At 45.0% G+C, this 27304-nt stretch overlaps 1 protein-coding gene across 3 annotated transcripts in view; it reads right to left on the bottom strand.

Moving 5' to 3' along the window:
* LRRC49 (leucine rich repeat containing 49) overlaps positions 1-27304 on the bottom strand; it is a 230880-nt gene that overhangs the window by 197827 nt on the left and 5749 nt on the right. For all 3 annotated transcript variants that reach the window (XM_075345709.1, XM_075345711.1, XM_075345710.1), the window contains exons 2-5: positions 26077-26139; positions 18390-18477; positions 17838-18062; positions 3581-3692 (exon numbers count right to left, since the gene is read on the bottom strand). In XM_075345709.1, coding sequence (XP_075201824.1) covers positions 3581-3692; positions 17838-18062; positions 18390-18477; positions 26077-26139 — 488 coding nt within the window. The remainder of the gene's footprint in view (positions 1-3580; positions 3693-17837; positions 18063-18389; positions 18478-26076; positions 26140-27304) is intronic.

The following is a 27304-nucleotide window of genomic DNA, read 5'->3' as shown; positions in this document are numbered from 1 at the left end:
GAACAAGCTCATCGGGTAATAGGGAGCCTAATTAATCTGAAAGATTAAGAAATGAAAGTGATTAAGAACACAATTTTTCAGTGTAAAGATAGCCTAATTTGCAATGGAATTGCAGCTAATTTGCTGACAAATTTGATGTGGAAATTGAATTAGAAATTCTGCCCTGTGGGCATCTAGCCTTAAAGGGGTTCTCCAAGAATGAGATAAAATGGTGCCCCTGGTATAATTCAAACTAATCTGTCCTAGTCACTTGTCAGAACAACTTGCAGACTTTAAGATTTACAGCTCCGGTGTTTCAACTCACAAGAGCTGTATCACACATACCTCAGTCTGTTTCCGGCTCTCATTTGTAAAGAAATATTTTAACTCAAGTTGTGGTTGACAAGTTCTCTAGCTACATCACCCTCCTCAGTCATTGACAGCTTTACAGCAGTGCACATAGAATGACTGTGCCCAACAATAAAACAATTAAACATTGAGGAGATTGATCTCGGACATAAACCCGAGGAAGAGATATTTCTTCACATATGACGACCCAACTGAGGTATATGTGTTACTGTTTTTCTGAGTGGATATGACACACAGGTCTTAGCTGATATATATATATATATATATATATATATATATATATATATATATATATATATATATATATATATATATATATATATATATATATATATATATATATAATCTATTCAGTCTGAGCCTGTACCGACTCAAGACTAGGATGGGCTGCAGCTTGAATTATATTAGGTAAGCCAGTTTAGCTCATTCACAGAGAACCTGTTTAAGGCCCTGTGCGCACTTGCCGGTTTTTGCCGCAGATTTCCTGCGGTTTTGTTGCATGTTTCGCTGCATGTTATGTTCAGAACATCTCAGCAGTGATTCACCAGCAAAACATATGGGGAAAAAAAAATGCTGTGCGAACTATGCGGATTTTGACAGCTGCATGTTTTGCTGTGGGATTCCCGCAGCAAAAACAATTGCACGTCACTTCTTTTCCGCACGTCGCTGCGGCATTTCACTCCATTGACTGCCATTTAATCGTGAAATCCCGCAGGGAATAACGCAGACAGCAAATTCTGTGTGGTTCATTGCGTTTTCCTGCGTTATTCCCTCCGGTATTTCGCGGTTTACCTGCGGTAATGTTAATCGCTGCCCTGCGGTTTGCAGGGAAGTGATGTCATTATGACAGGAAGAGGAAGTGGAGCAGAGAGTAAACACACAGATCACAGACACAGACATATAGTAAACACACATATCGAACTCACACACAGACATAAAGAATACACATAGAAAGCAAACGGACATATAGAAAAAAAAACCATGTGGGCTCCGCCGTATTTTTACCGTCCAGCCAAGGTAAGCACACAGCGGCGGCCCGGTATTCTCAGGCTGGGGAGGGCGAGGGCCAGGGTTAATGCCCCCCTCCACCCGCAGCCGAGAATATCAGCCCGCAGCTGCCCCGGGACTGTCGCATCCATTATGCGGCAGTACCGGAGTGTCCCCAGCTCTTCCTGTTGCCGTGATGCGGTGGAAAATCAGGGTAATATAAGAAGTTAATGGCGGCGGATCGCCGCCACTAAGTCCAGGCTTGATCATGGCAGCGTCTATGAGACAGCTGACATGATCAACCCGTAAGTAAAGTGAAAAAAACACACACGCCGAAAAATACTTTATTTTAAATAAAGCACAAAAAAGCCCCTGGTTCACCATTTTATTAACCCCCCCAAAACACAGCTCCGGCGTAATCCACATCCTGCGATGCTTGCATCCAGCCGCGACTGACACACAGCGCCGAATGCAGCCTCGCAACGAGACAGCAGAGGTAACCACAGGGCATTTCCCACGGCCGGTAATGTGAACACACATTACCGCTCGGGAGAAATGCAGCGTGTACTCACAGGGACTATATCTATCCCTCTATCTATTCTTCTGTCCTCTATTTATCTATTTATCTGTCTGCTATCTATCTCAGAAGGAAATTACTTTTTTTTTTTTTCTTAAATGTTTTTTTCTTAAATGTGCTTTATTTCATTGAATGCATTAAAGCACATGTACCAACCCACATGCAGCAAAACCGCGGCAATACCGTGAATAATACCGCGGTAAAACCGCAGCAAACCGCATGTGGTTTTCGGGTGCGGTTTGCCGCGTTTTTTTTACCGCGGGTGCGGTAATCTTTCAGACCCTGCGGAATTTTCTTAAGAAAATTCCGTTTTCCAGTGCGCACAGGGCCTTAGGCCTTGTGTACACTAGAAAAAGGATTTTTCTCAAGAAATTTCTTGAGTGAAAGATTAGCGCACATGCGTTAAAAAAACGCACCAAAAAATGCATGCATTTTTTGTGCGTTTTTTGGTGTGTCCCTGCGTTTTTTTATGCTTTAACAGCAATAAATAATATAGGTAGATAGATAATCGATAGATAATCAATAGATAGATCGGAGCTGTGTGTTTGGGGGTGGTTAATAAAGTGGTGAAAGAGGGTGCTTTTTTTGTTATTTTATTTAAAATAAGGATTTTTCGGTGTGTGTGTTTATTCACTTTACTTACAGGTTAATCATGGGGGGTGTCTCAGATGCCTGCCATGATTAACCTAAGACTTAGTGGCAGCTATGGGCTGTCATTAACTCGTTATTACCCAGATACCACCACATCACGGCAATCGTGAAGAGTCGGTAAAATGCCGGGACTGTCACATAATGTATGCAACATTCTCGGGGCAGCGGCTGGCTGATATTCTTGGCTGCGGGGGGGCAATAGCCCTGGCCCTCCCCAGCCACAAATATGGCGGAGCCCACATTTTTTTCTTTTCGTTTTTTATTTTTATATGTACGTTTGATTTCTATGTGCTCTATATATGTCTGTGTGTGAGTCTGATATGTGTGTGTTTACTCTCTGCTAAACTTCATCTTCCTGTCATAATGACATCACTCCCCTGCAAAACGCAGGGCAGTGATGAACATTATGTCCCGAAATACACGAAATACCGCGGGAGTAACGCAGGAAAACGCAATGAACCGCACATAATTTGCTACCTGCGTTATTCCCTGCGGTATTTCATGATTACATTACAGTCAATGGAGTGAAATATGCAGGTACCTGCGCACAGCTAATTTTTTTTTCCATAGGTTTTGCTGGGGAATGTCTGCAGAAAGGTTACAACCATTTTCTCAAGAAATTTCTGAAGCAAAAACGCACAAAAAACGTGGGTAAAAACGCAGCGTGCGCACAGGGAGGGCCTAAGGTGAATTCACATGGGTCTGCAGTAGTTTTTGGTATCCGGCAAGTGGACGAGATTTAAAACAACATGTAATACACAAGCAAAAGACATGTTCCATCAAGAAAAACAACCATTTTTTGGGGTATGAAAACTTGCCACTAGATAGAGGGTCTGCATCAGATTAGACACAAGCATAGAATAGAGTTACATAAATACTGTTCAGAGTGTATAGCTTATGTATTGGCTGAAAATTATTAAACAGTCAACATTTCAGGAACCTGTACCCTACAGTATACCCATGGACTATCATAACCAATTCCATTATTAGCATGTTCAGCCATTAACTGTTGCTTACCTTTCTAAATTAAGTTTATCTGGACTGATTGCCTTCTCCTCGGCAGAGCGATGCACAACTGGACTCCCAGGTTCTGATCTTGATAGGGTGTTCAAACAATGAAAATGGTTTACTGGGAAAAAAAAACAAAAAAACACAGTATTAAAAAAAGTAAGGTCAGCTTCAGATTACCGTACTACAACTCTATTTCATACTAGAGGTTAGGACTGTCCTGACTGGGGTACGCCTTGTTGCGGTGGGATGGATTTACGCCTTGATACATAATCAAATGAGATGCTGTCTATAATACTAGGACAAAAAAGTGACACTAAAATAATTCTTATTATGTAAATTATGGAGAGATATATATATATATATATATACACACACATACATATATACATACATGTACATATATATATATACATATATTATATAATTTTATATTATATATATATATATAATCTCCATATCTATCATATCATGAAAAGGAAGAGGCAGGAGAAAAATAAAAAGGTGAGCATAGCGCTTATTTATCAAGCCAACTGAGACAATTATAAAAACCTATATCATAGCAGTATCACATCTAACATGATTAACAATGAGTACATCGTGAGCATGGTGCAGAATATATATTACCTTTAAAATGCCTGACGCACGTTTCGCTGTGGCTTCTACCAGTGACGATATGAAATGAGAGTATTGTATGGGTTTATACAGTGGTAGGGTGGGAATAGCAGATGTATTGCTGACTGGTGGCTGGGAATGACTATGATGTTACAATCTGATTGGACAGAGAAGCCTAGATTGGGCTGTCTAAAGGTGTAACCCAGGTGGTCTGAATGTTGCATGCCATACGGTTTACCACATGGTATCGCGGTGGAAAACACAATTTATACTCTCGCTTGAGATCATCCCTGGAAGAAGCCAAGGCAAAACGCAGGTCGGTCATTTTAAAAGGTAATATACTCTCTGCACCATGCTCACTATGTACTTTTTTATTCATATTAGATGTGATACTGCTATGATATAGGTTTTATAATGATCTAATTTACCTGGATATATAAGCACTAAGCTCAACTTATATATTTTTTTCATACCTCTACCTTGTGTATTGACTGTGAGGTGGCAATCACAGCAGGGGGAGTATCAGACTGCTATGTGCATGAGCTTCTAGTCCTGAAATGTTAAACACAGAGTAACAAATCTTTAAGTTTACGTAAACAATTGCACACACACTGATAAGAGAAGCACAGTTGTTTTTTGAACTGAGAGTATGTTGTCCTCAGCTTACACAACAAAAACCTGCTGACAGATTCCCTTGAAATGTAAAATGCTGAAAGATTATTGTGTTGAGTAATTAGTATTACTTCAAATAAGGAGTTTTTCTGCAGACTAGGCCACCTGCTCTCTCTAGGTCTGTATCTATTATATTAATACCCCCTGATGTACTACCTTCCTGTTCTTTGAATGCAGCAAACAAACCAATTTTATTTTGGTTGCCATGGCTACATACTTGGACATGTATAGTTAACTACTTTGCCTGCATTTCTGTAATATTCATCTCAAAAAGAAATAAAACATCTGCATGATTGTGTAATATACTTGAGGTGTATCTATAGCCGGGAGCAGGGATTCTGAAAAATTTTCTTAGAGAAGGCAATGCCTCAGTAGTGAACATATAAGTGCTTATAGCACCCATTTTAACTACATACTAGCACCAATCAAATTACATCAAGCAACTCCCATATTGCCCTTCCCACCAGCACAAAAAAACCACAGTGCAGCACATCAAACCTCCCAAGCTGCACCAACCACCACAGTGCAGCACAACAAACCTCCCCAGCTGCACCAAACACCACAGTGTAGCACTACATACCTCCCCATTGGCACCAAACACCACAGTGCAGCATTACCTACCTCCCCAGCTACACCAAACACCACAGTGCAGCATTACCTACCTCCCCAGCTACAAACACCCCAATGCAGCACATCCCTCCCCAGCTACACCAAACACCACAGTGTAGAACTACATACCTTCCCTTCAGCACCAAATACCATAGTGCAGTGCAATATACCTTCCCAGAAATGGCAAAATAATACTACAATGTAGCTGTCCTGCCCCCACAATTCTCCTCCCAGTCTCGGAGCTGGCCATGCCTGTTCTAGCAGCAGCAGTGTGGGTGGTACTAGTGACCTGCCGCTTCCCCTGATGGCTCCTCCTGGGCAGATCTTGGTGTTGCTGGCTGCCAGCTGTAGTAGTCTTTTGACACTCTTGTGCGTCTCTGCTACTTCATAATCCTGCTACAGTACTCGAATTACAAAAAAGGAGGAGGAAACAGAGATCATTATTTAGAGGGCTGGGAGTGGCACAGTGGAAGCACTGCTGCTTGCTGCTAGTGAAGGGATTTTTATTTATATATTTTTAATAGTAAAAAAACATTTTTTTGACTGATCTAGAATAAATGTTTCATAGTTTCATAGTTTTTAAGGTTGAAGGGAGACTCTAAGTCCATCTAGTTCAACCCGTAGCCTAACATGTTGATCCAGAGGAAGGCAAAAAAACCACAATGTGTCCAATAAGCTCCAATGGGGAAAAAAATTCCTTCCTGACTCCACATACGGCAATCAGACTAGTTCCCTGGATCAATACCCTGTCATAAAATCCAATATACATAACTGGTAATATTATATTTTTCAATTAATGCGATCAGGCTCTGCTTAAATTTTACTTGTGAATCCCTCAATACAACATCATACGGCAGAGAGCTCCATAGTCTCACTGCTCGTACAGTAAAGAGTCCTCATCTGTGATTATGATTAAACATTCTTTCCTCAAGACGTAGCGGATGCCCCCGTGTTCCAGTCGCAGGCCTAGGTGTAAAGAGATCTTTGGAAAGGTCTCTGTACTGTCCCCTCATATATTTATACATTGTGATTAGATCCCCCCTAAGCCTTTGTTTTTCCTAACTAACTAACCCCAAGTTTAATAACCTGTCTTGGTATTGCAGCCCCCCCATTCCTCTAATAATCTTGGTCGCTCTTCTATCTACCTGTAAGATTATGCTATTTATAACCTTCTATACTTTTGCTAACAAGAAATGCATCCATTCCTCTCTTAAATTCATTCAGTGAGTTGGCCATCACCACTTCCTCAGGAAGAGAGTTCCAGAGCCTCACTGCTCTTACCGTGAAGAACCCTCTTCTATGCTGATGTAGGAATTTTCTTTCCTCCAATCGAAAATAATGCCCCCTTGTTCTTGTCATAGTCCTTGGTACAAACAGATCATGGGAGAGATCTCTATATGGCCCTCTGATATATTTGTACATATTTATTAGGTCTCCCCTAAGTCTTCTCTTTTCTAGAGTAAATAGACCTAATTTTGATAACCTTTCCGTGTATTGTAATGCACCCATTCCATTTATTATTTTAGTAGCCCGCCTCTGAACCCTTTCAAGTTCAGTAATGTCTTTCTTCAGCACCGGCGCCCAAAATTGCACACAATACTCCAAGTGTGGTCTGACTAGTGATTTGTACAGAGGGAGAATGATGTTTTCATCTCGTGCCCCCAGACCTCTTCTAATGCATCCCATCACCCTATTTGCTTTGGTGGCTGCTGCCTGACACTGGGCACTCCAATTTAGATTCTTATTCACTAAGATGCCTAAGTCTTTTTCCATGTCTGATTTCCCCAGCAGTTTCCCATTTAGTAAGTAATCGTAGCATCTGTTTCTCCTTCCCATGTGCATAACCTTACACTTATCTGTGTTAAACCTCATTTGCCATTTTTCAGCCCAATTCTCCAATTTACTCAAGTCCATCTGTAGTTGCAAACTGTCCTCCTTTGTGTTAACTACCTTACATAGTTTTGTATCATCTGCAAATACTGATATTTTACTCTGTAAACCATCCACCAGATCATTAATAAATATATTAAATAGTAGGGGGCCCAATACAGACCCCTGTGGCACCCCACTAGTAACCCTGGCCCAATCTGAGTATGCACCATTAATAACCACTCTTTGTTTTCTACCACTAAGCCAGCTACCTACCCATCTACACACATTTTCCCCGAGCCCAAGCTTTCTCATTTTACTTAGCAGTCTTTTATGTGGGACAGTGTCAAATGCTTTACCGAAGTCGAGATAAATGACATCCAATGATTCTCCTCGGTCCATGTGAGAGCTTACATCCTCATAGAAGCTGATCAGGTTAGTTTGACAGGAGCGATCCTTCATAAATCCATGTTGATATGGAGTTAAACAGTTATTAACATTGAGACATTCCATAATAGTATCCCTTAAAAACCCTTCAAACATTTTACCCACAACAGATGTTAAGCTTACCGGCCTATAGTTTCCAGGTTCCCTTTTGCACCCTTTTTTGAATATTGGTACCACATTTGCTAGCCGCCAATCCAGTGGAACAGACCCAGTTTCTATAGAGTCTTTAAATAAAAGGAATAGAGGCCTGTCTATCACATTACTTAACTCCCTTAATACCCGAGGGTGAATGCCATCAGGGCCTGGTGATTTGTCAATTTTAATGTTACTAAGTCGGTTCTGCACTTCTTCCTGGGTTAGGCAGGTCATACTTAATGGGGCATTTACATGATCACTCTGCATTTCCCCTGGCATATGCTTTTCCTGTGTGAACACAGTTGAGAAAAAAGTATTTAAAACATTTGCTTTTCCCACATCGCTTTCTATGATTTTACCCTCATTATTCTTTAAAGGGCCAACACCATCAATTTTAATCTTTTTTCTGTTTATATAATTAAAGAATAGTTTGGGATTTGTTTTGCTTTCCTTAGCAATGAGTCTCTCAGTTTCTACTTTTGCTAAATATATTTGTTTTTTTACACATTTTATTTTTTTCTCTATATATTTTTAATGCTTCCTCGCTGCCTTCTTGTTTTAGCTTTTTAAATGCCTTTTTCTTATTATTCATTGCCCCTTTTACATCCTTATTAAGCCACATTGGTTTTCTCCTGTTCCTAGCCCTTTTATTTCTGTATGGTATGGCTAGCTCGCAGTGGGTGTTTAATACTGATTTAAAAATTTCCCACTTATTTTCTGTGCTCCCATTTTTGAGGACATTGTCCCAATCAATTTGGCGAAGGTCTTCTCTAAGTTGATCAAACTTTGCTTTCCTGAAATTCAGCGTTTTTGTAACCCCCCTCCAAGGCACCTTACTAAAGGACAAGTGGAATTGTATTATATTGTGGTCACTATTCCCTAGGTGCCCATCCACTCGTACGTCTGTTATTCTATCTGGCCTGTTGCTTAAAATTAAGTCCAGAAGGGCTGCCCCTCTAGTTGGGCCCGGCACAAGTTGGGACAGATAATTATCCTTAGTTACTGACAGTAGGGACAGTAGTTACATGTACATGATCTAAGGTGTAGCAATGCTGATGGCAAACTTGAAAACATTCATTATGCAAACTGTTCAAAAAATGTAGCAAAATGAAAAGCCGTAAAATGTTTTATTTTACAGTCACTCAACTTGCTTTAGGCTTTTTCATGACAGTCCCCAGCAGTGCTCACAATTTACATTTCCATTTGGGTTTTTTCCACCCCCTTTTTCCGAGAGCCGTAACGTTTTTATTTTTCCGTCAATATAGCCATGTGAGGGCTTGTTTTTGGTGGAACGAGTTGTACTATTAAATGAAACCATGAGTTTTACCATATAGTGTACTGGAAAACGACAAAAAAAAAATCCAAATGGGGAGGAATTGCAAAAAAAAAAAAAAAAAAAAGTGCGATTGCACTATTGTTTTTGAGATATTTTATTCACTGTGTTCACTATATGGTAAAACTGATATACGGGTGTGATGCCTCAGGTCGGTATGAGTTCATTGACACCAGACAAGAATAGGTTTACTTTTATCCATCTAGGGGGGGGGGGGGTAAAAATCTGAAGTTTGTTAAAAAAAAAAAAAAAAAAGTGGCGTACATTTTTCGCCATTTTCCGTGATCTGTAGTGTTCTCATTTTTCAGGATCTATGGCTCAGTGACTGCTGATATTTTGCGTCTTGAGCTGCCGTTTTTAATGGTACCATCTTTTGCGCACATGCTACATTTTGATCGCCTGTTATTGCATTTTGCGCAAAATTCCAGCGACAAAAAAAAGAAAAAAAAACAACTTAATTTTGGTGTTTGGAAGTTTTTTTGCTGCTACGCCGTGTACCGATCAGATTAATTGATTTTATATTTTGATAGATTGTGCATTTCTGAACGTGGCAATACGAAATGTGTATATTTATTTTTTTAACCCTTTCATTTTTCAATGGGACGAAAGGGGTTTTTTTTTAGTGTTTTTTTTTCTTATTTAACTATTACCCCTAGGGGGCTATAAGGATCAGCAGTCTGATCGCTCATTCATTTCTCCCGATCAGAGCAGCACCGCTCAGATCGAAAAGAATAATTATGTCTTGTAACTTGCAGTACTCGGCTGCTGGTTACAGGACCTAAGTCATATGAGCTACAGGACTCATCACATGATCCTGTGCTACCATGACAACCATTGGATCCACGTCATCACATCACATGATTTCCGGTGGCAAGCAATGAGTAAGCATTTACCGTGATCGCCATTAAAATGGCACGGTCACATTTTAACAGCGCCATGTAAGGGGTTAATAGGTACGGGTGGATAGTGATTCCACTCGTGCCTGCAAGGCACACATCAGGTGTACAAATGAGCTGACATGTGCGAGGATCCCCGCCGACAGCCCGCAGCAGCCGGTGAGGATTAACACTATGACCGCTAGGACGTAACTTTACTGCCCACGGTCATTATGAGGTAAAAAAAAATGACAGACTCAATTTTGTCCTTAAAGGGGTTTTTCTACAAAGTTAATTTTATTCAATAGATCTTGGAATAATAATAATAAGTTCTACAATTGGATGTTTTAAAAAAACAAAAAAAAAAACAAAAAAAAAAAACTGTTCCAGTTTCCAGCTGAGGTAATCTTATATATGTGTCCCTGCTATGTACTATGCAATGGCAGTGTCTGACCGTACAGGGACATGGTCTGATCATACTCTGGGCTGCCACCAGGAATTTCAGGGCCCCAAACTGGCAAAAATTTTCAGGCCCCCTTGAAGCTCCTGTCCTTGAACCTTCCACAGTCCCACAGCCACACTTAGAAAAACTCCACTTCGGCCCCACGTCTTCACCAATCACATATTAACAGTTCCCATCAAACACCATGTCACATACATAGCCATCAGCTTGGTTTCCACCAAATGATTTTTTTAAGGATGTCGCCATGACAAAATAGACTCTTTCAGCAGGGCCGACTTTACTCTACCCTATTAAAAATTTCTTAAAATATCCAATAATCTTTTTAGGTATATTTTTATTTAGTCTTTCTTTAAGAGAATGTGTCACAAACTGTTTTAACCTATAGAAACATATAAAAGAATTCCTATCAAAGTCATTCATAAGTGGAATTGGAATAGTGGTCTATATAGTAAGGCCATAGGTAGCTGGGATTATAGATACTGCCGTGCAGACATGAAAGGTGCTCCACACCACCAGCCATCGCATATAGCAGGGGTCTAAAACACGCGGCCCGCATGAGGCCCCTCAGGCTGCTTCGTGCGGCCCCCAGGCCCGTGCCCCTGTTAACTATCGCGGCAGGTACAGGGGCTGCAGCCCCTATATGCACTTTTGTTAGAGGATTGTTTTGCCGGTGTGCGCTCTCAGAGTCAAGGACTCTGCGCGCACAGTGCCGGCAAAACAATCATTGACAGAAATCACTGACAGTGACTGCAGCCCCTACACCAGCCGCGATAGTTAACAGGGGCACGGGCCTGGGGGCCGCACGAAGCAGAGATGAGGCAGCCGAGGGAACGCAGGACAGGTGAGAAGAATGTGTGTGTGTGTGTGTGTGTGTGTGTGTGTGTGTGTGTGTGTGTGTGTGTGTGTGTGTGTGTGTGTGTAGGACGGCACATTAACCCTTAGCGACCTATGACGTACTGGGTATGTCATGGCTCCCTGGTACTCAAGGACCAATGACGTCCCCAGTACGTCATGGCGAAATCGCGGCCCCGGAGCCCCGGTGTCTGCGATCGCTTTGCATTGCAAATACCTTAGATTCAGAGAGGAGGGGACCTCAGGAGGGGTGGTGTCTCCTCCCCGGACCTACGGAGGCTGTGATTGGCTAACGAACGCCGCTTAGCCATTCACAGCCACTGTAATGTTTCAGCCATTGAAAATGGTTGAAACATTGAAATCCAGCCATATCAGTACAGCTGTAGCACTGATCATTGGCTGGAGCTGGGTGACTTCAGTTTCATCCGCCCCCAGCTCTGATTGGAGAGATTGGTCACAAGGCCGGTCTCTCCAATCACTGTGAATCTGGGGCCGGAGACCGCCCCCCCAGTCCCCTTACATTCACTCCGGCGTCTGTGGAAGCTGAGAGCGATCGGTAAGTTATAGCCGCTCCCCCCCCCATTTCTACAGGATGGGGACATTACTATAGAATAGGGACAAGGTGGGCACATGACTACAGGATGGGGACAAGGTGGGCACATTACTATAGGATGGGGACAAGGTGGGCACATGACTATAGGATAGGATGGGAACAAGGTGGGCATATTACTATAGAATAGGGACAAGGCTGGGGACATTACTAAAGGATGGGGACATTACAAGGATGGGCATAATACTATTGGATGGGGACACTACTATAAAATGGGGACAAGGCTGGGGACATTACTATAGGATGGGGACTAGGATGGGCACAGTACTACAGGATAGGGACATTACTACAAGGGGGACAAGGATGAGAAACATTACTATAGGATAGGGATAAGGCTGGGGACATTACTATAAGATAGGGACAAGGATGGACACATTACTACAGGATGGGCACATTATGATAAGATGGGGACAAGGCTGGGGACATTACTATAGGATGGGGACAAGGTTGGCACATTACTATAGGATAGGGATATTACTGTAGGATGGGCACATTACTATAGAATGGGACAACTATATGATTGGGACAGTACTACAGGATAGGGAGATTGCTACAAGGGGACGAAGATGGGGAACATTACTATAAGATGGGGACAAGGCTGGACACATTACTACAGGATGGGCACATTACGATAAGATGGGGACAAGGCTGGGGACATTACTATAGAATGGGGGCAAGGATGAGCACATTACTGTAGGATGGGGACCAGGATGGGGCACAATACTAGAAGGGGACAAGGATGGGCACATTACAACAAGATGGGGAACATTACTAAAAGATGTTGGCCAAAATTTCTATATAGTGATAATTGTAACACTATTAGTTACAAGAAAGGGATAAAATGTAAAACAAAAAAAAAATAAATATAAAAGCATGACATTTTTTTACCACCATCAATATTTATTTTTTTATATTTAAACCAAGAATGTGCACATTTATTATAGTAAACAAGTGAAAAATGTTCAAAATCAGTGATACAAAGGTGTGTAAAAAAATATATATATGGTACCAATAAAAAGGTCACTTTGTCCTGCAAAGAATGCGGCCCCCCAAATTACCGTATTTTTTGGACTATAAGACGCACCGGACCATAAGACGCACCCTGATTTTAGAGAAGGAAAATAGGAAAATAAAACTAAGCAAAAAATGTGGTCATGACACACGGTTATGGGGTGAGGATTTGCTGCTGAAACTATTATGGGGGTAATGTCCCCAAATTCTCTACTAAAGCCTGCTATACATGTTACGATTCTGCATACGATATTGTATGCGATCGTAACCGCCCCCATCGTATGTGCGGCACGTTGAATTTTGTTGAATGTGCCGCACAAACGATTAACAGCCGTCACACGTACTTACCCGTCCATATGACCTCGATGTGGGCAGCGAACATCCACTTCCTGGAGTGGGAGGGACGTTCGGCGTCACATAGACGGGCAGCCAGCCAATAGAAGCGGAGGGGCGGAGATGAGCGGACGTAAACATCCCGCCCACCTCCTTCCTTCCGCATTGCTGGCCGGGAGCCGCAGGACGCAGGTAAGATCTGTTAATCGTTCCCGGGGTGTCACACACTGCGATGTGTGCTACCCCGGGTACGATGAACAACCTGACGTTCAATTCATGAGGAATGAACGACGTGCGTGTGATGATCGTTTTACCGTTCATTCACAATCGCATGTAGCTGTTACACACTACAATGTACCTTACGATGCCAGATGTGCGTCACTTACGACGTGACCCCGCCGACACATCGTAAGATATATTGTAGGGTGTAAAGCGGGCTTAAGGTACCCCATCCTGGTAATGATCCTCCTGCCTTGTGTATATATTTATGTCCCTCATCCTGGTATAGCCCCATCTTGCTATATACTGCCATCCTGGTATGTGCTCCCATCCTGCTATATATGCCATCATCCTGCTCGTATACCCCCATCATCCTGCTCATCTACCCCCATCATCCTGCTCATCTACCCCCATCATCCTGCTCATCTACCCCCATCATCCTGCTCATCTACCCCCATCATCCTGCTCATCTACCCCCATCATCCTGCTCATATACCCCCATCCTGCTCATTTACCCCCATCATCCTACTCATCTACCCCCATCATCCTGCTCATCTACCCCATCATCCTGCTCATATACCCCCATTATCCTGCTCATATACCCCCATTATCCTGCTCATATACCCTCATCATCCTGCTCATATACCCTCATCATCCTGCTCATATACCCCCATCCTGCGGCACACAAAAAAAAAAAAAACGTTTACACTCACCTTTCCTCGTTCCACGCAGCGTCGCTCCTCCTTCCGTCTGTGCCGGCAGCGCTGTGTTGAGCTGGCCACGTTCCCTGCAGCATCACGATGTCCTCCAGTCTGCCGGCGCGGCTGTGTGGACACACGTGCGCACAGCGATGATGTCATGACTGTGAGCCCCGCTAGTTTCCATATGGCCGGCAGACTGGAGGACATCGCGATGCTGCAGGGGAACGGTGAGTACATTGATTCACTGCGGCCCGCGCTGATGATGATGCGTGGGGGGCAGTGAATACAGCCGCACATGATCACTCCAGGCTGTAGTTGCCAGGGGTGATCACGGCCGGCTGTTAATTATGCGTGCATCCCCCGCCCACCTGTCAGTGCTGGCTTCAGCGCTGAGAGATGGGCGGGAGGATGGGCGTGCATATGTAATGAGCGAGCCCACGTGGTCACGGCAGGCGCTGTTGCAGCCTGCTTGTGCCCCCGATGATCCGCTCCACCGCAACACCCTCATTCCCCGCAGCCATGCCCTACATTCAGACCATTAGATGCACCCCCCACTTTCCCCCAACATTTGGGGGGAAAAAAGTGCGTCTTACGGTCCGAAAAATACGGTATTTTTTTTCCTCTGTGCGGCCCATACACCAAGCAGAGTTTGAGACCCCTGGCATATAGTAATGCATTCTCATCTCTGTCATGCAGGGAATAGCAATTGAACCAAACAATGAATCATTTTCTGCACATTCTCCCACAAAGGGGGCAATTACTTTTAAACTTTGCTAATATGAGTGTGGGATAATGGTCTCCACAACTCAGCGCAGTAATAGTGGTAACCTATGCTATTCGTGTACTCCGTTCTGTCGAATTTGATATTTGACTAAAAGAACCATCCAGTGTGAGAAATGTCCCACAGTCGTGGATGGAGCCACGTACTGCACTGTATACTCACGTCACACTTTGTAAAGATGATACTAAAAAATCTTGCCTCTTTTTGTTTGCAGAAAAATGTGTTTGTGCATTTTTAGAGAAAATCTCACTGCACGGATGAGATGTTTCAGAGGATTTCAAAGACTTTGAAGTATATAAATTTTCTTTTACGAGTGCTGAGCCCGTGGAGTGACACCTGCATGGTTATCACATATGAGGAATGTGTATGTGCAGACTAAGCTCAGTAACAGTTATTAGCAATTTATCTACAACTCCAGATGTCCTTCCATAGCGCCTTAATGAGACAATCTCAGCCAAGGGGGTCGTGCACATAGTCCGATACTAGGTCCGTGTACGATTTGATAAAACATCGGTTCGCATTCAGACCAATGTTATTCTATGGGGCTGGGCACATGTCAGATTTTTGCCTCAGACCTGCATGCTCAAGATGGATCTGCTATTTGAATTGCACTCGACCATGCAAGTCAAGGAGTCCATGGAAACCATAGAACTGCACCCAGATGACAGCCTAGAGTTTTTTGGGGATCTTTCTATTCAGCACTGAAATGGTGCTTTTAACCTAAGTTCCCTATCATTGGTCTTATACTCACCCTTTTGGGTCTTCACATTTTAGCAGGGCCACCCCAGTCCCGCAACGCCATCTTGTGACCACAACTTCTGACTGACCAGAAGTCAGAAGTTACATCTCAAGCTCCCAATGCAAGTCTACGAGAGCCAAAACAAGGCCAGAACAAGGTGTAAAGCACCACTAAAGTGGTGAAATAAAAACAAACAAACGCTGTAGTATGGTTTAACGGGAAGCAGTCACGTGGAAAAATGCTATTAACCTGAAGATATGGGGTTAATATGCAGGTTAATAGCATTCTGCACCTGTCTATCACCTGCACATTAAACTCTGCTGCCGGGAGTAAAAAAATGTAATCCTCCCAGTAGCATTCCAGTTTCAGTCACGGAGGCAGCGCAGGTTCAGTCACCACTCTGTGTATGGAGATGGTGACTGTAATCACACCCCCTGCCCTCCCTGACAGCTGCTCAGGATTAGTGAAAGCTGTCAGTCAGTGCGGGGGGGTGGTCACAGCCACAGTCTCCATACACAGAGTGGTAACTGAGCCAGCGCCAGCACCGCCGTCATGACTGAAACCTAAACGCTGCCGGAAGGATTAGGCTATGTGCCCACGGGACTCTGTACCCGCGGATATATCCACGATATATCTGCAGGTTTCCTGCAGCTGATCCCCGGAATCCGCAAGCTATACATTGCTGCGGGATTCCAGCGAAATGGCTGCGGTAAACCTATGGTCATTTGTGCGACTTACCTGTGGAAGTCCCTGCCTCTATTTCCATAGTGGAGGGCAGGGATTTCCGCTGGTAATTCCGCAGGAATAATTGACATGCAGTTACGTGTGGCTGAGGGACATCCGCAGCATATTCTGCAGCCGCACATACCGCAGCATGGACACAGAACTCCCCATGTCCCATAAGATAACATGGGGAGTGTCTGTGCTTGCTAAAACCTGCGGATTTATCGAGAAAATCCAGATAAATCCGCAGGTATTCTGCGGTTAGAGTCTCGTGGGCACATAGCCTTACAGTTTTTTTTCATTCCAGCAGCGGGGTTTAATACAAGGACCGGGCAGGTTCAGAATGCTATTAACCTGCAGATTAACCCCATATCTATCAATCCATGATACAGATCTTTTCCAATACGGCCTTCAATTTTCCTTGTTCCTGGACAATGCTAGGATGACTCAAGTCTCCTCCTCTAGCAAAAGGTAAAATCATGTATTAAGAGGGGTGGCCTCAATTGGTCGAACCCTGATCAATCATGCATGATTGCCATTTCTGAGGATAATATTTTAAAAAAAAGGTTTGGCATGACGTACTCTGTCCAAAGAAACCTCAGTCAAATTAGGCCGCATTATGGTGCAGCCATCTTTACTTCTCAGCACAGTGTCTCTAGGACCGAAGCGCAAATGTGCAGTAGTGGTGATGAACTGAAATCCGGCTAAGTTGCCCTTAAAGGGAACTGTCAGCAGGATTTCACCCCACAAACTATTTATATATGTGCATGTAGCACTTTCAAAGACAAGTCTAGCAATAGCTTTACATGGCCAGTCCATTCCTGCATTATTGAGAAATCGATTTTAATTGCAATAGATGATAATGAGGTTGCAGATCAGAAGCCTTTGTCACTCGAGCTCTATTACCCGCCCAGTGCCTACTCCTCCTGCTTGAATTATGGCGCATTTGCTTGAAATCACACAGCACAAAGACGGTCAGTAAAGCAGTGGAAGGTGACGCTGGGAGGGGGAATAGAGCTGGAGTGACAGAGGCTTCAGATCTACAGGCTCTTTTTACATATAAATTCACACTCTGATTTCTTAGTAACTGAGTCCACGTAAATTTATTGCTGGGCTTATCTCTGAAAGAGATATATGCATATAAATAGTTGGGGGTGAAATACTGCTGACAAATTTTTAGGACAAGGGTGACTGAAGACGTAATCAGATATACTTCAAAGTTTTTCTTTTTTTTATTGTATATGAGCAACGGGTTCTTCTGACTGTAGTCTTCACCTACCTTTTGAGTGATGCACATCCTCATTGTTGTTATTTGGACTTGTACAATGGGGGACAGACCTGGATCGGCTTTTTTTGACTACATGGCCTGGAAGCTCTCCTAATGCTGCCACAGATACAGAGTCCCTGCCATATCTTGATGCAGAGCCAAAAACATCAGTGATATTGGAAGATAAAGGAATATATGGGTGCTTGTTCCGACTCAGGGGACTTGAAAGTCTTCCATCTAGTAGAGAGAATAAAAAGACATTACAGTAAGCAGTGTGATCTAGCAACACAGCTATATTATCACATGGTCTTAATGTCAGAAGAACAACAGATACTCTGAACATCACAACAGCGTTATACTAATATTTCTTAAAATGGTGTCCAGGTTCTAAGGAAAAGTCTTCAGTCCCTCTATACGACAGGAGATTATCGAATTGTGACAGTGTGCAATGTCCTCACTGTCATGATTTCCCCGTTTTCCCCACCACTAGTGTGTGGTCATGTGACTAGATTCTCATCTGCTTCTCCCAGAAAAGCCCTCTAATCCCTTCATAGCTCCTCATACCTTGCCTTCCAGTAACGTTCCTCTCCAGGTCATGCTGAGGAGGTCTGTTGTTGAGGGGCGCAGTCTCCTTACTTAACCTGAAGTCAAACTGCAAAGAGCAGAAGAGTTTATATGAAAAACCATACAAAGTGATAGAATTAGCTGACGTTTTATTCCCGTACTTTATCTCACGTCTGAACAGAATGTTTTGTTGAATTTGTTAGGAGATGCAATACCATGGATGAAGCCAAAATGTTATTTGCTATTTAGGGAAGGCTTCTTATCCATAGCAGATCTACATAATACATGAGGAATGATTAGTACAAGCAGCAATCATAATCTCCTATACAGATACATGAATATTTTATGCACATGATCCTCCCAAATAGCAAATCTATCGCCCTGGATAATCAATTGTCAGTACAATATCTGGATTGAAGTTGTTTAGCAAAATGGTCTTATTCTGAAAGAACTAAAACCATAATCCTTTCATCTCATATATTCCATTATAGATTTGATCTTTCGGCGATGTATAATTATGGGGCTGCTATCTTGGCAGAGCTTCTGTTAAAAAAGCATGAGAGAGCAACTATATAGATAGAGAGAGAGAGATTTTTTATATATAATATATATATACACATATAATATATATGTATATATACATACACATATAATGAAGGGAATTTTGTTTACTTACCGTAAATTCCTTTTCTTCTAGCTCCAATTGGGAGACCCAGACAGTGGGTGTATAGCTACTGCCCTCTGGAGGCCGCACAAAGAACTACACTTAAAAGTGTAAGGCCCCTCCCCTTCTGGCTATACACCCTCCCGTAGGAGTACAGATTCCTCAGTTTTAGTACCAAAGCAAGAAGGAGGAAAGCCAATAACAGTTTCAAAAACAAATTCAATCCGATAACATGATCGGAGAACTTAAGAAACAACATGAACAACATGTGCACCCGAAAAACGAAACCCTAAGAACAAATAGGGCGGGTGCTGGGGTCTCCCAATTGGAGCTAGAAGAAAAGGAATTTACGGTAAGTAAACAAAATTCCCTTCTTCTTTTTCGCTCCTAATTGGGAGACCCAGACAGTGGGACGTCCAAAAGCAGTCCCTGGGTGGGTAAAAAGATACCACATGAACGGGCTGTCAGACAGCCTCTTCCTACAGGTGGGCCACCGCCGCCTGAAGGACCTGTCTACCTAGGCTGGCATCTGCCGAAGCGTAGGTATGCACTTGATAGTGTTTGGTAAACGTGTGCAGACTCGACCAGGTAGCCGCTTGGCACACTTGCTGAGCCGTAGCCTGATGCCGCAATGCCCAGGACGCACCCACGGCTCTGGTAGAATGGGCCTTCAGTCCAGATGGGAATCGGAAGCCCAGCAGAACGGTATGTGTGAAGAATTGGTTCCTTGATCCACCGCGCCAGGGTGGATTTGGAAGCTTGCGATCCCTTATGCTGACCAGCGACTAGGACAAAAGAGCGCATCAGAACGGCGTAGAGCCGCCGTGCGAGAAATGTAAATCCTGAGTGCTCTCACCAGGTCCAACAGATGTAAACCCTTTTCAAATTGGTGAACTGGATGCGGACACAAAGATGGTAAAGTGATATCCTGATTGAGATGAAAGGAAGAAACCACCTTGGGAGAAAACTCTGGAATTGGACGCAAGTACTACCTTGTCTTGGTGAAACACCAGGAAGGGAGATTTGCAAGATAACGCCGCTAGCTCGGGACACTCTTCGAAGAGACGTGACCGCCACAAGAAAAAACTACCTTTTGTGAAAGCCGAGAAAGGGGAACCCCTTTCAAAGGCTCGAAAGGCGGCTTCTGGAGAGCAATGAGAACCTTGTTCAGATCCCAGGGTTCGAATGGCCGTCTGTAAGGAGGAACGATATGACAAACTCCTTGGAGAAACGTGCGTACTTTAGAAAGCTGTGCCAAGCGCTTCTGAAAGAATACGGATAGCGCGGAGACTTGACCCTTAAGAGAGCTAAGCGACAAACCTTTTTCCAACCCAGACTGCAGGAAGGAAAGAAAAATTGGCAATGCAAATGGCCAGGGAGAAAACCCTTGAGCCACGCACCACGCTAAGAATATCTTCCACGTTCTGTGATAGATCTTAGCTGAGGATGGTTTTCTAGCCTGTCTCATTGTGGCAACAACTTCATGAGATAAACCTGAGGCCGCTAGGATCCAGGACTCAATGGCCACACAGTCAGGTTCAGGGCCGCAGAATTCAGATGGAAAAACGGCCCTTGAGACAGCAAATCTGGACGGTCTGGTAGTGTCCACGGTTGGCCTACCGTGAGATGCCACAGATCCGGGTACCACGACCTTCTTGGCCAATCTGGAGCGACGAGTATGGCTCGATGGCAGTCGGACCTGATTTTCCGGAGAACTCTGGGTAACAATGCTAGAGGTGGGAACACATAGGGGAGTCGGAATTGCGACCAATCCTGAACCAAGGCGTCTGCCGCCAGTGCTCGGTGATCGTGAGACCGTGCCATGAAAACTGGGACCTTGTTGTTGTGTCGTGACGCCATCAGATCGACGTCCGGCGTCCCCCAGCGGCAACAGATCTGCTGAAACACGTCCGGGTGAAGGGACCATTCTCCTGCGTCCATGCCCTGGCGACTGAGAAAGTCTGCTTCCCAGTTTTCCACGCCTGGGATGTGAACTGCGGATATGGTGGACGCTCTGCTTTCCACCCACGTCAAAATCCGTTGGACTTCTTGAAAAGCTTGGCGACTGCGTGTTCCCCCTTGGTGGTTGATGTACGCCACCGCCGTGGAATTGTCCGACTGAATCCGAATCTGCTTGCCTTCCAGCCATTGTTGGAAGGCTCGCAGGGCAAGATAGATTGCTCTGATTTCCAGAACATTGATCTGCAGGGTGGACTCTTCCAGAGTCCACATCCCCTGAGCCCTGTGGTGGAGATACACCGCTCCCCACCCTGATAGGCTCGCATCCGTCGTGACCACTGCCCAGGACGGGGGAAGGAACGACTTTCCCTGTGACAATGAGGTGGGGAGAAGCCACCAACGCAGAGAGTCCTTGGCAGTCTGAGAGAGGGAGACAGTCCTGTCGAGGGACGTCGATTTCCCGTCCCATTGGCGTAGAATGTCCCATTGTAGAGGGCGCAGATGAAACTGCGCGAACGGGACTGCCTCCATTGCTGCTACCATCTTTCCTAGGAAATGCATGAGGCGCCTCAGTGAGTGCGACTGGCTCTGAAGGAGAGATTGCACTCCAGTCCGTAGCGAGCACTGCTTGTCCAGTGGAAGCTTCACTATCGCTGAGAGAGTATGAAACTCCATGCCAAGATAAGTCAGAGATTGGGTCGGGGTTAGATGAGACTTTGGAAAGTTGATAATCCACCCGAAACTCTGGAGAGTGTCTAGTGCCACCTTCAGACTGTGTTGGCATGCCTCTTGAGAGGGTGCCTTTATAAGCAGGTCGTCTAGATACGGGATGACCGAGTGACCCTGCGAGTGCAGAACAGCTACTACTGCTGCCATGACCTTGGTGAAGACCCGGGGGGCTGTTGCCAGACCGAAAGGTAACGCTACGAACTGCAGGTGTTCGTCGTGTATGACGAAGCGTAGGAAACGCTGATGCTCTGGTGCGATCGGCACGTGGAGATACGCATCTTTGATATCTATTGATGCTAGAAAATCTCCTTGAGACATTGAGGCTATGACGGAGCGTAGGGATTCCATCCGGAACCTCCTGACTTTTACGTGTCTGTTGAGCAACTTTAGATCCAGGACGGGCCGATACGATCCGTCCTTTTTTGGGACCACAAACAGATTGGAGTAAAAACCGTGACCTTGTTCCTGAAGAGGGACGGAGGTCACCACTCCTTCCGCTTTTAGAGCGGCCACCGCCTGCAACAGAGCATCGGCTCGGTCTGGTGGAGGAGAAGTTCTGAAGAAACGAGTTGGCGGACGAGAACTGAACTCTATCCTGTACCCGTGAGACAGAATATCCCTCACCCAACGGTCTTTGACGTGTGACAGCCAGATGTCGCCAAAGTGGGAAAGCCTCCCACCGACCGCGGGTGTGGGAATCGGAGACCGCAAGTCAGGAGGACGCCGTCTTGGCAACGGTTCCTCCGGCTGTCCTTTTTGGGCGTGACTGAGACCTCCAAGAATCTGAGCGTCTCTGGTCTTTTTGAGTCTTTTTTGACGAGGCGAATTGGGACCTGCCCGGTCCTCGAAAGGACCGATAACCAGACTGACCCTTCCTCTGTTGGGGTCTGTTTTGTCTGTGTTGCGGTAAGGATGAGTCCTTACCCTTGGAGTGTTTGATGATTTCATCCAAACGCTCTCCAAACAATCGGTCACGAGAAAAAGGCAAATTGGTTAAGCACTTCTTGGAATGAGAATCTGCTTTCCAATGTCTCAACCACAGGGCCCTACGCAAAACAACGGAGTTGGCTGACGCCACTGCCGTGCGGCTTGTAGCGTCAAGAACAGCATTAATCGCGTACGACGCGAATGCCGCCATTTGCGAGGTCAATGGTGCTACCTGCGGGGCAAATGCACGTGTGACGGAGTCAACTCGCGCAAGCCCCGCTGAGATAGCTTGGAGTGCCCATACGGCTGCAAAAGAAGGCGCTAATGACGCTCCAATCGCTTCATAGATGGATTTCAGCCAGAGCTCCATCTGCCTGTCAGTGGCATCTTTAAGTGCCGCTCCATCTTCAACTGCAACCAAGGATCTAGCTGCAAGCCTGGAAATTGGAGGATCCACTTTTGGACACTGGGTCCAACCCTTGACCACCTCAGGGGAAAAGGATAGCGTGTATCTTTAAGCCGTTTAGGAAAACGCCTTTCAGGATAAGCGTGGGGTTTCTGGATTGCGTCTCTAAAGTCAGCGTGGTCCAGAAAAGTGCTTAAAGTACGCTTAGGGTATCTGAAATGGATTCTCTCGTGCTGCGAAGCTGACTCCTCCACAAGAGGAGCTGGTGGGGAAATATTTAACATCTTATTGATGTTAAATATAAGATCATTAACTATGGCGTCACCATCTGGTGTATCTAGATTGAGAGCGGTCCCAGGATCAGAATCCTGATCAGTTACGTCCGCCTCATCACCCATAGATTCATCTCGCTGGGATCCTGACCATTGAGATGAATGTGAAGGCCCGTAGGCTGCCCGGGGCCATCGTCCGAGTCAGAGTCTTCACCCTGAGGTGTATATGCCCGTCCCGGAGCTTGGAGCTGAGGGGGACCAGGGGGCAATGATTGCACAGTGTCCGTGGCCTGAAGTACAGGCCTAGCTCGCAATGTGTCAAGAATTTGTGACATAGTGAGAGACATTCTGTCAGCAAAAGCTGCAAACTCAGTTCCTGTCACCTGGACAGCATTCACAGGTGGTACACCCTGGGTCACGTCCAGCAGAGGTCCCGACTGTGCAAGCGCCGCAGGGGCCGAGCACTGCACACAATGGGGGTCCGTGGAGCCTGCCGGTAGAAAAGTCCCACATGCGGTGCAGGAAGCATATAATGTCTGTGCCTTGGCACCCTTGCGTTTTACGGACGACATGCTGCTGGCTCTCTGAATGTGAGAGAGTCTATAGCCAAAGGGCGACCAGCGCTATGCAATACAAAGTATTTGTAGCAACAAAATACTAAGAATACTCCTGGCACAAGAGGGGGTGAGCCCTGAGGGCTGCTTACCGCCCGCTGAATAGCGGGTAAGAGGCTGCAGAATTCCTTGTCTGGGTCTCCCCGGCTCCCCTCTGCAGCTCAGCGTGTCAGCAGGAATGGCTGCCGGCGTCTGTGGAGAGGGGCGGTCCGTGGGAGTTCCCAAACAAAAGTGCGGGAACAGTGTCCCCTCTGTGCCGATTGTGAGGGCTGGAGTATGTAAAAACGACTCCAGCCCTCAGCGCTGATGCACTGGCCAGCGTCCCGCCCCTCTCCTGACTGGCAGGTCTGGGGGCGGGAACGAACGGAAGCAGGCCGCAAAAAGCCGGGGACTCGAGTTATCAGCGCGGCCGCCGTAAAAGCGCGGGCCGCGCTGAAGTCCCCGGCGCACCACAAGTGCCAGCCGCGCCGCAGTCCCAGCGGCCGGCCTGACCGATTCCTAGACGTGGCCAGCGTCCCGCCCCTCTCCTGACTGGCAGGTCCGGGGGCGGGAACGAACGGAAGCAGGCCGCAAAAGCCGGGGACTCGAGTTATCAGCGCGGCCGCCGTAAAAGCGCGGGCCGCGCTGAAGTCCCCGGCGCACCACAAGTGCCAGCCGCGCCGCAGTCCCAGCGGCCGGCGCGACCGATTCCTAGAAGTGTGCCTGCTTCAGCTAAGCTGAATGAGGCCATGGCACAAGCGCCGTAGCGCTGATGTCCCCCGGCGCACTACAACACCCAGCATGCTGCGGTGTGAGCGCCAAATGCACGGGGACACAGAGTACCTTGAGGAAGCAGGGCCATGTCCCTGATGTACTCCGCTCCATCCAGCATCTTCTCCAGGGGCTGTAGATGGAGCCCGGTCTCAGTGCCTGGAGACCAGTAAATCCCACTTCACCCAGAGCCCTGTAAAAAGGGATGGGGAAGGAATCAGCATGTGGGCTCCTGCCGCCGTACCCGCAATGGGTACCTCAACCTTACAAACACCTCCGACATACAGTGGGGTGAGAAGGGAGCATGCTGGGAGCCCTGTTTATGGGCCCTCTTTTCTTCCATCCGACATAGTCAGCAGCTGCTGCTGACTAAAAACAATGGAGCTATGCGTGCGTGTCTGACCTCCTTGCGCACAAAGCTAAAACTGAGGAATCTGTACTCCTACGGGAGGGTGTATAGCCAGAAGGGGAGGGGCCTTACACTTTTAAGTGTAGTTCTTTGTGCGGCCTCCAGAGGGCAGTAGCTATACACCCACTGTCTGGGTCTCCCAATTAGGAGCGAAAAAGAAATATATGTATATATACATACACATATAATATATATGTATATATACATACACATATATATATATATATATATATATATATATATATATATATATATATATATATATATATATATATATATATAGATATATATATATATACACATACTGTGAGGCAGGGAATATAGCTCACCTGGGATCTTTGCTTTGGTCCAAGCGAGTGGCTATGGATTCACAGATGACAGCGGCAGAATGGCAGGTTCCAAACTGCCGTGTTTATTGTGTACACTTATCCCTCAGTGTTACACAGTGGGCTGGGAAGCAGTAAATATGTATGAGAGCTAATGATCGGACCCGTAAGCGGTGTTACAGAAGCGAGAAGGTCGGGAAGTATAACGGTCTTGCTTTAGTCCTTATTTTCTTTCATTTTCTTTTTTTTTTTTAATTTCTATCATTTATCCAGGTGCTCAAACCCAAACAGTAACAGGGACTTCCCTGAAAAGTCTGTGTTTGGGGTCCGTGCACAGACACTAGGTGTCCAGTATGAAAATCGAACTTTACAGTTTGGGTTCTCCCATCAATATTGGTGATGCTATGTATTGTGAGGTTTCTGAGCTTTTGCTGTGTGCAGCCGTGATGCCTTGTATGATTAGGTTTAGAAGCGTTTGGTGTTTGCCGTGTGCAGCCGGTAAGGCTTTATTTTATTATATTTTTAGCTGTGAATTTAAACACCTACATAAATATCATTAGAAATATGAATGAATAAATGAATAAATGAATGAATGAGAAATTCACATTATAGCCAAACTCACTGGTTTTACCTGTTTATTTTTATCCGATACAGGGGTAGCTTGTAAAACCAAGTGAAGGCCGCAGTTGTTTACCTGCAAAAGGGAACAGAAGTTGAATGTTAAGGCCTATACAGATAAATTAAATGGTGATCACATAGGCCCAGCTCACACTACGATTATGACTCTACCATAAACCTACTTTCCAGTGTATGAGTGAACAGACAGACATCATCAAAATAAAGCACAAATGGATTGGATCTGAACCCACTCCAGTCTATGGCTACTATAAAAGGTGTCCACCTGAATCCCATTTTTTTAGGAAAGAAGACAGACTACCATACATATATACAAAGCGAACAAGGCCTTAAGGAAACAACTCCAACTATTCACACTGAAAAAATATGGACTGCCGTAGATAGCAGTTTGCTGAGGCCTGTAACTCCAATCATTGATCCAAAAATTCTCCAGAAGAAAGAAAACAGCCCACCAATAGAAAGCCGCTCTGTAAGCCGTGCGACCTCTGAAGGGCTAATCTGCATAGCTGTTTTTCCAAAGAACATTAACACTAGAACTACTGGACTCGTGACACCTATATAGAAATACATGGTGCAAAGTAGTCAAAATGACTACCTCAGTAGTTCTAGTGTTAAAGAGCGCAGTTGAATCTCACGAATGAGAACCACTGCCCCCACGGCTAGGCTCACATTGATCCCCACGTCAGTGGCTCCATTGGGATTTACTGTGCGCTCTGTCAAATATCATTTTTGGCCAGGTTCACATATCTGAGATGGGCACCAAAAAATGGTTGACTACACTTCAGTGCCCAACTGGAATAGACAGATCCAGCTGCAAGTTATGCCCGAAGAGCACACTGACTCCGTCTGCATCAATACAGTCAATGGCCAGATGTAAGCCCCAAGGAAGTGACCGACGTGTGCTCCACACAAGGCCTAAAGTCAGACACCCACGTGTCTACTATCAGTGGTTTTCATAGAACACATTCATTATAATCTATGGGACTGGTAACATATTTGTCTTTCTTTGTGGACCAAGTGCTCTGTTTCAATAAAAAAAAAAAAATAAAAAAATGATGTGTTTTTGATCTAACTCTTAGATCAAATTTGCCAATTGAAGTCTATGTATCCATGAAAACATTGACGGGACACCTCTATCCAAGCGCACTCAGTTTTTTCCATTGAAGACTTCATTCAGACGTCCGTATTGCACGTACTTGTCGTATGTCTTTCATACATACATT

Source organism: Anomaloglossus baeobatrachus, chromosome 4 (genome assembly GCF_048569485.1).
Source record: "Anomaloglossus baeobatrachus isolate aAnoBae1 chromosome 4, aAnoBae1.hap1, whole genome shotgun sequence".
Taxonomy (NCBI): domain Eukaryota; kingdom Metazoa; phylum Chordata; class Amphibia; order Anura; family Aromobatidae; genus Anomaloglossus; species Anomaloglossus baeobatrachus.
This window is presented reverse-complemented; position numbering and strand designations above follow the sequence as displayed.